Below are 12,935 nucleotides of genomic sequence, written 5' to 3'. Positions count from 1 at the left end.
CATTGTTTTTTTTTCAGTCAAGATGGGGTGCTGCAGAGTGTACATTAATGAGAAAAAAATGAACTTTTTTGAATTTACCAAACGGATGCAACGAAACAAAGAGTGAAAAATTTAAAGGTGTCTGAATTATTTCTGTACCCACTGTATGTTCAGTAAATGCACTCAATACTTGGTCGGGTCTCCTTTTGCGTAAGTTACTGCATTAGTGAGGAGTGGCATGGAGGCGATCAGCCTGTGGCACTGCTGAGGTGTTATGGAAGCCCAGGTTGCTTTGATAGCAGCCTTCAGCTCGTCTGCATTGTTGGGTCTGGTCTCTATTATCTTCCTCTTGATAATATACCATTGATTCTTTATGGGGTTAAGGTCAGGCGAGTTTTCTGGCCAATCAAGCACAGTGATACTGTTTGTAAACCAGGTATTGGTACTATTGTCAGTGTGGACAGGGGCCGAGTCCTGCTGGAGAATAAAATTTCCATCTCCAAAAAGCTTGTCGGCAGAGGGAAGCATGAAGTGCTCCAAAATTTCCTGGTAGATGGCTGCGCTGACTTTGGTCTTGATAAAACAGTGAACCTTCACCAGCAGAAGACATGGCTCCCCAAACCATCACTGATTTTGGAAACTTCACACTAGACCTCAAGCAGCTTGGATTGTGACCTCTCCACTCTTCCTCCAGACTCTGGGACCTTGATTTCCAGTTAAAATCTAAAATTTACTTTAATCTGAAAACAACACCTTGGGCCACTGAGCAACAGTCCAGTTCTTTTTCTCCTTGGCCCAGGTAAGACGCTTCTGGCATTGTCTATTGGTCATGAGTGGCCTGACACGAGGAATGCGACACTTGTAGCCCATTTCCTGGATACGTCTGTGTGTGTGGTGGCTCTTGAAGCAATGACTCCAGCAGCAGTCCTCTCCTTGTAAATCCCCCCCAATGGGTCTTTTCTTAGCAATCCTTTCAAGGCTGCGGATGTTGCTTGTGCACCTTTTTTTTTTTTTCTACCAGACTTTTTCCTTCCACTCAACTTTTCATTAATATGCTTGGATGCAGCACTCTGTGAGCAGCCCGCTTCTTTAGCAATGACCTTTTGTGGCTTACCCTCCTTGTGGAGTGTGTCAGTGACTGCCTTCTGGACATTTGTCAAGTCAGCAGTCTTCCCCATGATTGTGGATCCTACTGAAACAGACTAAGGGACCTTAGGAGGCCTTTGGAGGTGGTTTTTGTTAATTATTCTAATTTACTGAGATAATGACTTTTGGGTTTTCATTGGCTATAAGCCATAATCATCAACATTAACAGAAATAAACTTGTGAAATACATCACTCTGTAATAACACTATATAATGAGTTTCACTTTTTGTAGTGAAGAACTGAAATAAACTTTTTGATATTCTAATTTAGTGAGAAGCACTTGTATATGTTTGTTTTTTTGTGCCATGTACTGTATATTAAAGACTTTAATCTTTCTTGGTGATTTATTGAGCAAGAGGGATTTTATCGTCTTTGTTACGATTTGCTTATTTGATTATTGTCTTAAAGATTTTAACTGTTGGTGTACCACTGGCTCTCTTTCTTACATGTACCCTATTAAAAAAAAAAAAAAAGAAAATAAACGGATCCATCAGATTTAATTTTTAAGTTCTGTATGTATTATGGAAATGATCTGCATCATGTGTCACCTCATTATTATTATTATTATTATTATTATTATTTATTTATTTATTTTTTTTATGAAATTTCATCTCCCGGCATGGTCTAACAACCTGCTGCCATGCTGCATACGGAGGACTCTGGACCTAAACACTATATTGAACCATACATATCATTACACTTTATTAAATTTCTGTTTCGACAGATTTTTTTGCCTGAAAGATGTCAGAATCTGCCTCCATTACTGGTCCTGTGCAGCGGAGATATTGCCAAGTGGTCCTTGTTGATCCTATTACGGTGGGATTGTGATGGCTTCTCACTGCAGTACAGGGTTTATCGCTTTATACCGGTGAATGCGTTAGTGTGCTGGACATGCCTGACCTCTTTTTACTTTTTGGAAATCTTAAAGATCTTCACCTCTTGTTAAACAGGTCATGTGCCTAAAAATAGCCGCTAATCCAAAGTTAACGTGGTTTCCACATGATTTAATGTCGAAGTCAATGTAACTTTACGGAGTCCGCGCGCACATGGGCATGGCGGAAGGGGATGGCCACTATAGAGGTATACAAATCTGTTTGACTTTAGAAACTAATTACTGATTTTTGATAATTATAATATATATTATATACATACTGAAAATATTTTATATCTTTTCATGGTTCAACACTGAAGATATGACTCTTTGATACAGTGTAAAGTAGTCAGTGTGCAGGTTGTATAACAGTGTAAATTTGGTGTGACCTCAACACACAGCCATTAATGTCTAAACCACTGGCAGTAGAAGTGAGTATACTGGGATTCTGGCTTGACTTTTATCCTAAAGTAGGGGTCACCCTATGATATTCATAGCCTAGGAAGGGGCCATGGATATTGCCCCCCTCCCAGACTACAAATATTGGCCCCTGGTTGTCGGCTTTCCCCCTCTGGCGCAGAAAACTGTGCGGGAGCCCACACCATTTTTTTTTTTTTTTTTTTAAATATATATGGCTATATGTCCATGGAAAGATCTATCTACTGTCTATCTGTGTGTGTAATGGAGTGTGGGTTGGACAAATGTAAAAGAGGAGGTTGGACAGAAATGACATCACAAATCATTTTTTTTTTTTTTGTTAAATAACATATCTTTATCTAGCTTACAAAAATGCATAAAAATCCGCAGCCAAAACCGCACTGAAAAACCACGGCAAAAATGCACCTGCGTTTTCTGTCAAGAGCTGCAGTTTTTGTGCGGAAAAATCCGCGGGAGAATCCACAACGTGTGCACACAGCCTTACAAGGTCTCCGGTGTGAATGGGAAGGAGGAGCGGTAAATGTGGTGTTAACGCTCACACTTTTCACTTGTGGTTCAGCATGGCTCCTCATGGCAAACAACTCTGAGGATCTGGGAAAAAAGAATTGTTACTCTATACAAATATGGTTTGGGCTATAAGAAGATTGTGAACACCCTGACACTGAGCTGCATCATGGTGGGCAAGACCATACAGTGGTGTAATAAGACAGATTCCACTCAGAACAGGCCTCGCCATGGTCGACCAAAGTTGAGTGCAAGTGCTCAGTGTCATATGGACATGGAGGATGGGGTTAAGATAGAATGTTAAAATAAAAATCTGTACTAATAGACTTGAAATAAGAAGGGTGCCCTGATCTTCCAGATATCGGCACTGATCCGGAGTATTCACAGCTCCACTTTCACCTTGAGAGGTTCCTGTGGTGGGACATAAACCAGTCCTCTATCTGCGCATCACTGGCTATTTCCATAGCACTACCAGCCATCACAGAAAATGGGGGCTGGCTGAGTTTTTTTTTCAATGTTTTAAATCCAATCTTTACGTTGAGATGATAGAACTGAGACCGCAGTTATTGTCTGGAGATTAGGGCATCTTTTCTGCCATGACTGATGCATATAAATTGGAGCTAGGCATTAAGATTCGCAATGTAGGTTAAGTCAGAAGTCCGTGGCCACTGGACCAGAACAAATTTACTCCCCATCAGCATCCAGAGCGACACGTAGAATCATAGAATGTTTAGCGTTGGAAGGGACCTCCAGGGTCATCGTGTCCAACCCTCTGCTCAATGCAGGATTCACTAAACCATCTCAGACAGATGTCTGTCCAGCCTCTGTTGGAAGACTTCCATTGAAGGAGAACTCACCGCCTCTTGTAGAAGCCTGTTCCACTCATTGATCACCCTCACTGTTGAAAAGTTTTTTTCTAATATCTAACCTGTATCTTCTCCCTTTCACTTTCATTCCATTGCTTTTTGTGTTTCCATGTGCAAATGAGAATAAGGATGATCCCTCTACACTGTGACAGCCCTTTAGATATTTGTAGACACTATTAAGTCTCCTCTTAGCCTTCTTTTTTGCAAGCTAAACATTCCCAGATGCTTTACCGTTCCTCATAGGACAGCTGTCACCTGCGTTAAACCCCAAACTGTAAGCAAAATTGCCAGAACTAGTGATCTTTCCTGATTTCTGGAGATTTGGGCACCCATCGTCATTCAAGTATATCCGTAAGCTGTGTGGATATTTTAGATATGTCTATGGAACTTCTTTTTTCTTTTTAACACAAGGCTATATAGTGCAACTTTTCATGAAAATCCAGGAGTGGATCCTAAAGGGTGGAGAAGCTCATTAGTGTGTTTTGTTTTGTTTTTCCTGTAAACCCTCATAACTTGGCATTTCAGATTCTGTTCAAAAACAAAAATTTTTTTTCTTTTTTCTTTTCCAGCCATTCAAACTGCCAGCCTCCTCCTTGTAGCTCCAGTACATTTCCATTAATGATGGCGGACTCTGAACACAACCCCTCTACTAGCGGCTATAGGTAATTCGCCATCAGTGATGGCTTTCCATAAAACTTTCATTCCATCTTCTGCTCCCAAGTCATGGTCTTCTAATGTGTAAACTGAGGCCTGCATTTTTTTTTTCTTTTTTGTAGTAGTGAGCAGCCGGCAAAAGCCAAGACTCAGAAGGAACTCATGAAGATGCTCAAGGAACTGCGCTCTTATCTGCCGCCAGAAAGGCGATCGAGGGGCAAATCCAGCACAATGGCCTCATTACACTACGCTCTGCACTGCATCCAGCAGGTGAAAGGTAATGCGCTCGGTATGACCCTGTGCATATGTATGATCCAATGCCATCTAAATATTGTCTCCTATTTTAGGTGGCCACCTAGAAGTCCCATGTCTGACTATTCGACAAGTCTTTGGCACAGCCATTAGAGTAGTATAGAATCATAGAATCATAGAATCGTAGAGTTGGAAGGGACCTCCTGGGCCATCTGGTCCAACCCCCTGCTCAAAGCAGGATTCGCTAAATCATCCCAGTCAGATGTCTGTCCAGCCTCTGTTTGAAGACTTCCATTGAAGGAGAACTCACCACTTCTCGTGGCAGCCTGTTCCACTCATTGATCACTCTAACTGTCAAAAAGTTTTTTCTAATATCTAATCTGTGTCTCCTCCCATTCAGTTTCATCCCATTGCTTCTAGTCTTTCCTTGTGCAAATGAGAATAAAGTTGATCCTTCTACAATGTGACAGCCCTTTAGATATTTGTAGACAGCTATTAAGTCTCCTCTCAGTCTTCTCTTTTGCAAACTAAACATTCCCAAATCCTGCAACCTTTCCTCATAAGACAGGGTTTGCAGACCGGTCACCATTCTGGTCGCTCTTTTCTGAACTTGCTCCAGTTTGTTGATGTCTTTTTTAAAATGTGGTGCCCAAAACTGGACACAATATTCCAGATGAGGTCTGACCAAAGAGGAGTAGAGGGAAATAATGACTTCACGTGATCTAGACTGTATGCTTCTGTTAATACATCCTAGAATTGCATTTGCCTTTTTTGCTGCTGCATCACACTGTTGACTCATATTCAGTCTGTGATCTATTAGTATACCCAAGTCTTTTTCACATGTGCTGTCACTTAGCCCTATTCCTCCCATTCTATATATGCTTTTTCCATTTTTATTGCCCAGATGTAGTACTTTGCATTTCTCCCTGTTAAAAACCATTCTGTTAGTTGCTGCCCACTTCTCCAGTTTATTTAAATCTTTTTGAATCCTCTCTCTCTCTTCTCTAGTATTAGCTATCCCTCCTAGCTTTGTGTCATCAGCAAATTTAATCAGTTTACCCTCAATTCCTTCATCTAAATCGTTGATAAAGATGTTGAACAATACAGGGCCCAGGACAGAGCCCTGTGGTACCCCACATGAGACATTCTTCCAACTGGATGTGCAGCCATTTACGACCACTCTTTGGGTCCGATCACTAAGCCAGTTATGAATCCACCTAACAGTTGCCTTGTCCATTCCATACTTAATCATTTTTTCAATAAGGATTGTATGAGAGACTTTGTCAAATGCTTTGCTGAAGTCAAGATATACTATATCTACAGCATTTCCTTGATCCAACCAATCAGTGATACCGTCATAGAAGGAAATTAAGTTAGTCTGACATGACTTATTAGTTACAAACCCATGCTGACTCTGTTTAATCACTTCATTCTTATCCAGGTATTGACATACATGTTGTTTAATAATTTGTTCAAAGATCTTTCCTGGTATAGAAGTCAGACTCACCGGCCTATAGTTACCTGGGTCCACCTTCTTCCCCTTTTTGAAGATAGGAACAACATTTGCTCTTCTCCAGTCTTCTGGCACTTCTCCTGTTCTCCAAGAATTTTCAAAGATTATAGAGAGGGGTTCAAAAATTTCTTCTGCTATCTCCTTCAGTACTCTGGGGTGTAATTCATCTGGACCTGGAGACTTGAATTCATTTAGGCTAGCTAAGTGTTTTCTCACTATCTTTCTGTTTATAGATATCCTGGATTCTTCTATTCCCTTAATAGGACAGTGAATAACAGTTGATGTTACATTTCCTTTCTGAGAGAAAACAGATGCAAAATAGGAATTTAAAAGTTCAGCCTTCTCAACATCCTGTCTTACCATTTCATCATTTTCATCCTGTAAAAATCCTATAGCATCTTTGACTTTTCTTTTACTTTTGACATATCCCCAAAATCCTTTATTATTGCTTTTGACATCTCTTGCAAGCCTCAATTCATTTTCAGCTTTAGATAATCTGATTTGTGCCCTGCAGGTTCTGCAGACAGCATTATATTCTTCTTTAGATATGCCTCCCTCTTTCCATTTTATAAACATTTTTTTTCTTCCTTTTTAGCATGTGCTTAAGTTCTGTGTTCATCCATCCTGGTTTCCTTAACTGCTTCCTATTCTTCCCTCTTTTCGGAATTGTTAACAACTGTGCTTTGAGAATTTCATTTTTCAAGATTTCCCATCCTTCCTGGACATTTTTGTCTTTAAGGATATCCAGCCATTGGATCCCTCCAATTATCTTTCTGAATCCCTTAAAATCTGCCTTTCTGAAATCTAACCTTGACGTCTGAGTCTTCACAGGTCTTCCGCCTCTAGTTATCCAAAATTCTAAAATAGCATGGTCGCTACCTCCTAGGGTCCCAGCCACTTTTACCTCCTCAACCATTTCCTCCCTGTTTATAAGGATTAGATCCAAGGTAGCAGTTCCCCTTGTTTTCTCCCTTACCTTTTGGAAGATAAAGTTGTCAGCAAGAGAGGATAAGAATTTCCTTGACCTGTTAGTTTTGCCTGAGAGAGATTCCCAACAAATGTCTGGATAGTTGAAATCTCCCATGACAACTATGTCATATTTTTTGGAGAACTTGGCCATTTGATGCATAAAGAGTTCATCCATAGCTTCAGCTTGCACAGGCGGCCTGTAGTAAATGCCTACAATGGTGTCCTTTCCATTGTTCTGTCCTTGTATTCTTACCCAAACAGTTTCCACAGAACTCCCAGTCTCTGAAGCTTCAATCTCTGTGCAGATATACGCGTTTCTAACATACAATGCGACACCCCCTCCTCGTTTATCAAGTCTGTTTCTTGCAAATAAGTTGTATCCTTCTAGTCTTGTATTCCAATCATGTGTATTGTCCCACCAAGTTTCAGTGATTCCAATGACATCATATTTATTTTCCTGTGTTAGTAGTTCCAATTCTCCTTGTTTGTTGCCCATGCTTTGTGCATTAGTATAGAAACATTTTAGTTTGTGATTGGTTTCTCTTTCTCCAATATTTTTATTAATTAGATTCTTTCGTCTTTGTTCTTCCTTTCCACTTCTAATAGCAGAGTTCTCAATAGCATTTGTCAGGTGTATGGCTTTTTCTGGTCTTTTGCTTCCCTTCCCATGTTGTTCTAGTTTAAAGCTCTCCTTACAAGTGTAGCAAGGCGACTTCCAAATACATGCTTACCAGTCTTCGTAAGGTGCACCCCATCTCTAGCAAGTAGTCCATCGTATAAGTAGTTCACTCCGTGATCCAGAAATCCAAATCGTTGCTGACGGCACCATCGACGTAGCCAGTTGTTCACCTGCAGAATCTTATTCCACCTCCTTGTTCCATGGCCATCCACTGGGAGGATGGAAGAGAAGACCACCTGCGCTCCCAGTTCTTTCACTTTCTTGCCTAAGTCTTCAAAGTCTCTGCAGATGGTTTCCAGGTCGTTTCTTGCAGTGTCATTTGTCCCCACATGTAGTAGCAGGAATGGGTAGTCATCTGTAGGTCTGAAGAGTCCTGATATCCTGTCAGACACCTTTAATTTTTGCACCTGGAAGACAGCACATTTCTCTTGAAGTTATATCCGGTCTGCAGATAGCGGCCTCAGTTCCTCTCAGCAGGGAATCCCCCATGACCACCACTCTCCGTTTCTTCTTCACAACATTTTTCTTTCTCCATCCAGGAGGACTCTGAAGGCGTACAAGGTTGCTGCTTGTTGGCAAAGTCTTATCCTGATGTATTTCTTCATTGTTTTCCTGCGTGAGAGCCTGGTACTGGTTTCTGAGCAGTATGGGTGCTGACTGCCTCCTGATCCTCCTGCTTCTCTGGGTCACATGTCTCCATTCCTCTGTTTCTTCAGGTGCACTTCGAATTTCTTCTCTTTCTGTAACATGAAGAGATAATTCTGCTCTGTCCAAGAACTCTTCACCTTCCTTAATGATCTTCAACGTAGCTAACCTCTCTTCGAGATTTTGCAACTTTTCCTCCAACAGGGACACAAGCTTGCATTTGTGGCATGTGAAGTTTGGCTTTTCCACTGGTAAGTCTGTGAACATGTAGCAAGAAATGCAGCTCACCAAATGGCTCCTGGCCTCTTCCATCTTGAGATTTCTTAAAAACGATGAAAGATGAGCCCAAATTCGCGCGCCGATAGGAGCGCGGTTTTTCCGATTTCCTCTTTTCAGCTGCAACGGCCAAAACCCAGTGATCGTTGAGCTCGCGGAGACTCTTCACTTATCCCAGAAGGCACTGGGAATATGCAAATGATCTCCTCAAGACTCTTCCCCTGGTTTTCCGATTTCCTCTTTTCAGCTGCAACGGCCAAAACCCAGTGATCGTTGAGCTCGCGGAGACTCTTCACTTATCCCAGAAGGCACTGGGAATATGCAAATGATCTCCTCAAGACTCTTCCCCTGGTTTTCCGATTTCCTCTTTTCAGCTGCAACGGCCAAAACCCAGTGATCGTTGAGCTCGCGGAGACTCTTCACTTATCCCAGAAGGCACTGGGAATATGCAAATGATCTCCTCAAGACTCTTCCCCTGGTTTTTGCGCTAGTGTCTGGTGCCATGCACACTACCGTAGTTCAGGATGTCTCCGCTCCGGACAGGAGAGCCATACTGTCACAAACTAGACTGTACTCAACCAGAGGGTAGCACTTGACTAATGATTATCTGTGCTGCTCATCTGTAAAAATAATATTGTCCGCGTGCACAATGGCCCAAATTCATCATTGCTGTTTCTCAACTTTTCTAGAGTAATTTGCTCCTTTTTTTTTTTGCGCCGCCTTTTCTATAAGGTTTTCTTGCCACTTTTCAAGTTGTTGTTCCTTTTTAAGTTTTCCTTTCGTTAATATATTTTTTTTTAAATATTTTTCTTCAATTACTATGTTTATCCAGATGTTTTACGCAGTTCATACAGGAAAATGAAAACATGAAATGCAGCTTTTACCCAATGTTGCATTTCTTTATTTTTTTTGCCCTCTGGAAGAGTTCTGAATTTGGCGCATCTCTGCAATTTTTTAAAGGATTTGCGACTTTTGGTGCTGAAAAGTTGCAAAAAAAACCCAAAACTAGCAATTTTGATTTTGCACCAGTCAGGAAACACACAAGCCATTTTGAGGAATTGTGACTTACATCAATGGCAAGTGATGGACTGGGCTGGATATCTGCAGTGATTGAGCTAAACTGTTCACTTGTATTCTGCAGCTATTGAGGAATACTACCAGCTGCTGATGGTTAATGAGGAGTACCCGTACGGCCAGGATCTGTCATGCTACACTATTCAGGACATCGCTAACATTACCGCGGAGTTCACAAAGAAGAACATGGTGAGAAAAGCGTTGGCGCGTACATTTGTTTATATTTAAAGGGAACATGTCATTGGAGATTTCCACTATGTGACCATCGCCATGGGGTGTTAGAACTTGTACTTGTGAAAATCCATTAGCTGTGAGCTGGAAATCAAGCTTTTTAGCCTTTGTTCCTTGATGGACATCAGATCCAGCGTGTGCTGAGCGTGACGGGAGGTAAGAACTGTGAGTGTGATTGTGGAACGGACACAAAGTACAGTAACGGCTGACAGTGATGCCTATCCCCCCGTGATGACTGGTGCCAGGAGTGATGGCAGTACCGTATATTTCCAGCTTCCAGTAAATCTGATTTCTGCAAGGAAAATATTTTTTTGGTTATACCTTTATAATATTTGTGCACTCATAGAAAAGTCATGTGCGTTGATTAAAAATGGACTTGAAAAATTCTGCTTTATTAAAACCAAACAATGTTGTGTGAGGATGTGGAAATGAATGAGTTCAAGAGTTAAATGCTATATCTCTTTAACGTCTCTATGTAACTTGGTTATGACTGCAGCGTGTAATCAGCCAAGGTGAAAGTTGAAATGTTCTGCGCTTTTGCCGTCTTGTTTGTTTCGGCTGTTCCCGTCCCTGGACTACTCTTAATGTTCTGCCTCGCTTTGCACACAGGATGTATTTGCTATGGCCGTTTCCTTAGTAAATGGGCGGATACTTTACAGCTCGGAGCAGGCCTCGATTGTGCTGCGCTGCAGTGCCGAGCTGTTCTCCCATGTTCGCTTTGTGGAGCTCCTGGCACCGCAAGATGTCGGCATATTTTACAGCTCGACTACTCCCTACAGGCTGCCATCATGGAATATGTGCAATGGACCTGGTAAGATATGACTGCACACCTCGTGCAGTTGAGGGGGTAACCATTGATGTGAGCGGACACTTTTTTTATCATCTTGATATGTCATTTTTTTGTCTAAAGTGCTAATAATTGGTGCTATCTGCAGTAGAAACACTTATCTTTCATGTGTCAAACGTTTCCTAATCTTTGGTGGTGAAGTAAAATTCCAAAAAAAAAGTCAGAAAATAACACTGATGCAATGTCCTTTTCCTTTGGAAAAATTTGCATCATGGAAAAATCTCTTCCTATAAATGTGCTAAAACAGAATCCTGATGTGTTTTTTTTTTTTTTTTTTTTCAATCGCAAATTATTCTTAAAGGGGAAAAAAATCAAAACAAAAAGATAAACAGGCGTAAAAGCTAGAAACAAAATGTTAGACCACACGTATAATGTTGCCAATCATTAGCGCATTCCTATAATAGTTCCCTAATACAAATGAATGAGGAGGGTAATAAGAGTGTAACGCCGGTGGGTTTGGACCCACTGCGCCACAGACTCGGCTTACCCTGGAGGGGGTTTAACTTAAGTGACTACCGGGACTTCCCTAGAGCCTCTGATGGTGAGGCTAGGCTTGGCCATAGGTAGTCACCAGGTACCACTCCAGAGCAGTACCCAGGGTCTGCAGCAGATGACCGGAGGGTCAGAGACACGGGTACAAGGTATAGGTGGATAAAAGATGTGGTCAGGCAATCCAAGGTCAGGGCAGGCTGCACAGGTTCAGTATACAAAGCCAAGGTCAGGAGTGGAGATATCGGAGTAGACTAACCAGTCAGAAAACAGGAGAGCTAACAGGAGCAGGAGGATCCAGCCGTGTTGGAAATGCAAGAGACAGCTCAATGAGACAGCCCAATACTGGCGAGAGCAGAGAGGAGACCACAGTGAGTAGGGTGGTGCTTACCACCTGTGCTTGTCATGTGTGTGATAGAGGTTCCCAGGCAAAAACAATTAAGCTTTCAGTGCACTAATAAATCATCACCAGTAGTGCACAATACAGTGAATTATGTCTAGTCACTGCATGATGTAAAAAAAGGGATTATGTGTGTGTGTGTGTGTGTGTGTGTGTATATATATATATATATATATATATATATATATATATATATATATATATATATATATCTGTGTATATATGTATATCTGCTATATAATTGTCTAATTCTGTCTGTCTGTCTGTAATGGAAATCCCACCTCGCTTATTGGTCGCGACAGTTAGGCCGCGACCAATCAGCGACGGTTGCTTAGTCGTCGTGGCAACACGGCCGCATTGCTTATTGTACAAGCACATTACAGCCGTTAAAGGCATCACTGCTGCGTTGCTCATTACACAGGCACAGTCTTGTACATATTCTGGAGTACAATACATTAGGTAACAGCAGAACAGTGACTGCAGCTCTGGGTATAACTTGCGTACAATACATTAGGGGACAGCAAAACAGTGACTGCAGCTCTGGGTGTAACTTGCGAACAATACATTAGGTGACAGCAAAACAGTGACTGCAGCTCTGGGTGTAACTTGCGTACAATACATTAGGTGACAGTAGAAAAGTGAATGCAGCTCTGGGTGTAACTGGTACAATACATTAGGTAAGATCTAAACAGTGACTGTAGCTCTGGCTGTAACAGGAGTATATTACATTAGGTAAGAGCAGAACAGTGACTGCAGCTCTTGGTGTAACTGGACTACAATACATTAGGTAAAAGTAGAACAGTGACTGCAGCTCTGGGATTAACTGGAGTACAATATATTACATAACAGCAGAACAGTGACAGCAGCTCTGGGTGTAACTGGAGTACAATACATTAGGTAACAGCAGAACAGTGATTGCAGCTCTGACTGTAACTGGAGTACAATACATTAGGTAAAAGCAGAACAGTGACAGCAGCTCTGGGTGTAACTGGAGTACAATACATTAGGTGACAGCAGCTCCGGGTGTAACAGGAGTATAATACCCTAGATGATGGCCCGATTCTATCGCATCGGGTATTCTAGAGTCTCTGTTAAGATAAAA

The 12,935-nt window shown here is 41.6% G+C and overlaps 1 protein-coding gene across 2 annotated transcripts in view; it reads left to right on the top strand.

The window, feature by feature from the left end:
- The window catches only part of LOC141095335 (period circadian protein homolog 2-like), a 112,559-nt gene that overhangs the window by 28,571 nt on the left and 71,053 nt on the right, over window positions 1–12,935 (top strand). For both annotated transcript variants that reach the window (XM_073581307.1, XM_073581308.1), the window contains exons 3-6: window positions 4,374–4,466; window positions 4,581–4,735; window positions 9,934–10,055; window positions 10,707–10,908. In XM_073581307.1, coding sequence (XP_073437408.1) covers window positions 4,374–4,466; window positions 4,581–4,735; window positions 9,934–10,055; window positions 10,707–10,908 — 572 coding nt within the window. The remainder of the gene's footprint in view (window positions 1–4,373; window positions 4,467–4,580; window positions 4,736–9,933; window positions 10,056–10,706; window positions 10,909–12,935) is intronic.

This window comes from Dendrobates tinctorius, unplaced genomic scaffold, assembly GCF_039654945.1.
Source record: "Dendrobates tinctorius isolate UK_male_01 unplaced genomic scaffold, ASM3965494v1 ptg000069l, whole genome shotgun sequence".
Taxonomy (NCBI): domain Eukaryota; kingdom Metazoa; phylum Chordata; class Amphibia; order Anura; family Dendrobatidae; genus Dendrobates; species Dendrobates tinctorius.
Note: the sequence above shows the minus strand (reverse complement) of the source record. Positions and strands in the feature narration are given on the sequence as shown.